General features: G+C 57.0%; 1 protein-coding gene across 2 annotated transcripts in view; it reads left to right on the forward strand.

The window, feature by feature from the left end:
• The first annotated feature begins 575 nt into the window (after window positions 1-575).
• LOC118769722 (serine/threonine-protein phosphatase 2A 55 kDa regulatory subunit B gamma isoform-like) overlaps window positions 576-2,107 on the forward strand; it is a 12,026-nt gene continuing 10,494 nt past the window's right edge. For both annotated transcript variants that reach the window (XM_036517004.1, XM_036517005.1), the window contains exon 1: window positions 576-1,002. In XM_036517004.1, coding sequence (XP_036372897.1) covers window positions 939-1,002 — 64 coding nt within the window. In that variant the 5' untranslated portion in view covers window positions 576-938. The remainder of the gene's footprint in view (window positions 1,003-2,107) is intronic.

Below are 2,107 nucleotides of genomic sequence, written 5' to 3' on the forward strand. Positions count from 1 at the left end.
GTGAGCTGCACTCTTATTGGCTTAGCTAGGGGGAGCCTGCATTGTTGCCTTGCTGCAGCAGATAAAGACATGCCGAGAGATGCGCCCCCTCCCTCCCTCTCTCTCTCTCCCCCTCTCTCTCCCTTTCTCTCTCTCTCTCCCTCCCTCTCTCTCTCCCTCCCCCTCCCTCCCTCTCTCTCTCTCTCTCTCTCTCCCTCCCTCTCTCTCTCTCCCTCCCTCTCTCTCTCTCTCTCTCTCTCCCTCCCTCTCTCTCCCTCCCCCTCCCTCCCTCTCTCTCTCTCCCTCCCTCTCTCTCTCTCTCTCTCTCTCTCCCGCCCGCTATCTCCCTATCTCCCCCCCACTTCCCCCCCCACCCGCTCTCTCCCCCCTCTCTGTATCCCTCCCTCCCTCTCCCTCTCAGGAAGTGCTCCTCACTGCAGACGCTGAATCACAGTCTGATCCCACACTCTGCTCAGAATGCCCTGACAACAGGACCGGCTTCCTCTGCCTCATCTCCATCGCCTGCGCTGCAAAACCACTCACTCTGTCTCCTCCTTCTCTCCCTCTCTCTCCCTCTCCTTTTCTTCTCCCTCTCTCTCTGTCTCTCTCCCTCTCTCTCTCCTCTCCTCTCTGTTTCTCTGCCTCTCTTCTCTCAGCTTTCCCTGGTTGCTACAGCTGGGATTCTGTTACTCCTGAGCGTGAGTGTGTGTGTGAGTGTGTTTGTGAGTGTGTGTGAGTGTGTGTGTGTGTGTGTGTGTGTGTGAGTGTGTGTATGTGATTGTAGTCCTCCTCCTGGCTCTGACCCTCGTGGTACATTGCTGCACCGCTGTCCCACAATGCCGTGCTGCAGGCCTGGCCGCTAGGCAGAGTCAGGATGGACAGAGTGCTGTCGGGGCGGGGCAGCGCAGATCAGACCACACCCCCGCGGACGGGCATGCTCAGTGACGCCGAGGCTGTCGATGGGCGAGGACGCTGACACCCGAAAAATCAACCACAGCTTTCTGCGAGACTACGTAACAGAAGGTAGGGCGTCCCGGTGTGGCTGTCCGCCCTGCCACGGGACAGAGCTCTCCCTCACTCACCCCTCTCACACTGCGCAACCAAACCTGCTCTACCTCACCCACCCCTCTCACACTGCGCAACCAAACCTGCTCTCCCTCACACAGCCCTCTCACACTGCGCAACCAAACCTGCTCTCCCTCACTCACCCCTCTCACACTGCGCAACCAAACCTGCTCTCCCTCACCCAGCCCTCTCACACTGCGCAACCAAACCTGCTCTCCCTCACTCACCCCTCTCACACTGCGCAACCAAACCTGCTCTCCGTCACTCACCCCTCTCACACTGCGCAACCAAACCTGCTCTCCCTCACTCACCCCTCTCACACTGCGCAACCAAACCTGCTCTCCCTCACACAGCCCTCTCACACTGCGCAACCAAACCTGCTCTCCCTCACTCACCCCTCTCACACTGCGCAACCAAACCTGCTCTCCCTCACTCACCCCTCTCACACTGCGCAACCAAACCTGCTCTCCCTCACCCAGCCCTCTCACACTGCGCAACCAAACCTGCTCTCCCTCACCCAGCCCTCTCACACTGCGCAACCAAACCTGCTCTCCCTCACCCAGCCCTCTCACACTGCGCAACCAAACCTGCTCTCCCTCACACACCCCTCTCACACTGCGCAACCAAACCTGCTCTCCCTCACCCAGCCCTCTCACACTGAACCAGCGCTATGCAGCTGATCATACCATACTGATCATATCATCATGATTGATGATGATAATGATGATGTCATTAGGATGGATGTTGATGTCAGAAGGACGCTACTTACCTGCATAGCTGTTATTAGCTGACCTACAGTACCGTTAGCATTAGCAGACGTGCTCTGGGTGCTGCATTACAGTCAGTGTTGTTGCAGTGTCTGTGGGGTGTGGGGGGGCACGCAGGCCTGTCAGCAGTGTCCTTCCTGTCCTTCCGTCCTTCTATAATTCATCAGGCTGGTTCCTCAGAACTGTACTAACATCAGACATTACTAACTGACATTGAGAGATTATCCCTGTGTGGTTCATTCTGATCAGACATTAATAGCCGCTCTCCCCGAGGCTGGTCTTGTGATTAGTTTCTT

This window comes from Megalops cyprinoides, chromosome 22, assembly GCF_013368585.1.
Source record: "Megalops cyprinoides isolate fMegCyp1 chromosome 22, fMegCyp1.pri, whole genome shotgun sequence".
NCBI classification, from domain to species: Eukaryota; Metazoa; Chordata; class Actinopteri; order Elopiformes; family Megalopidae; genus Megalops; species Megalops cyprinoides.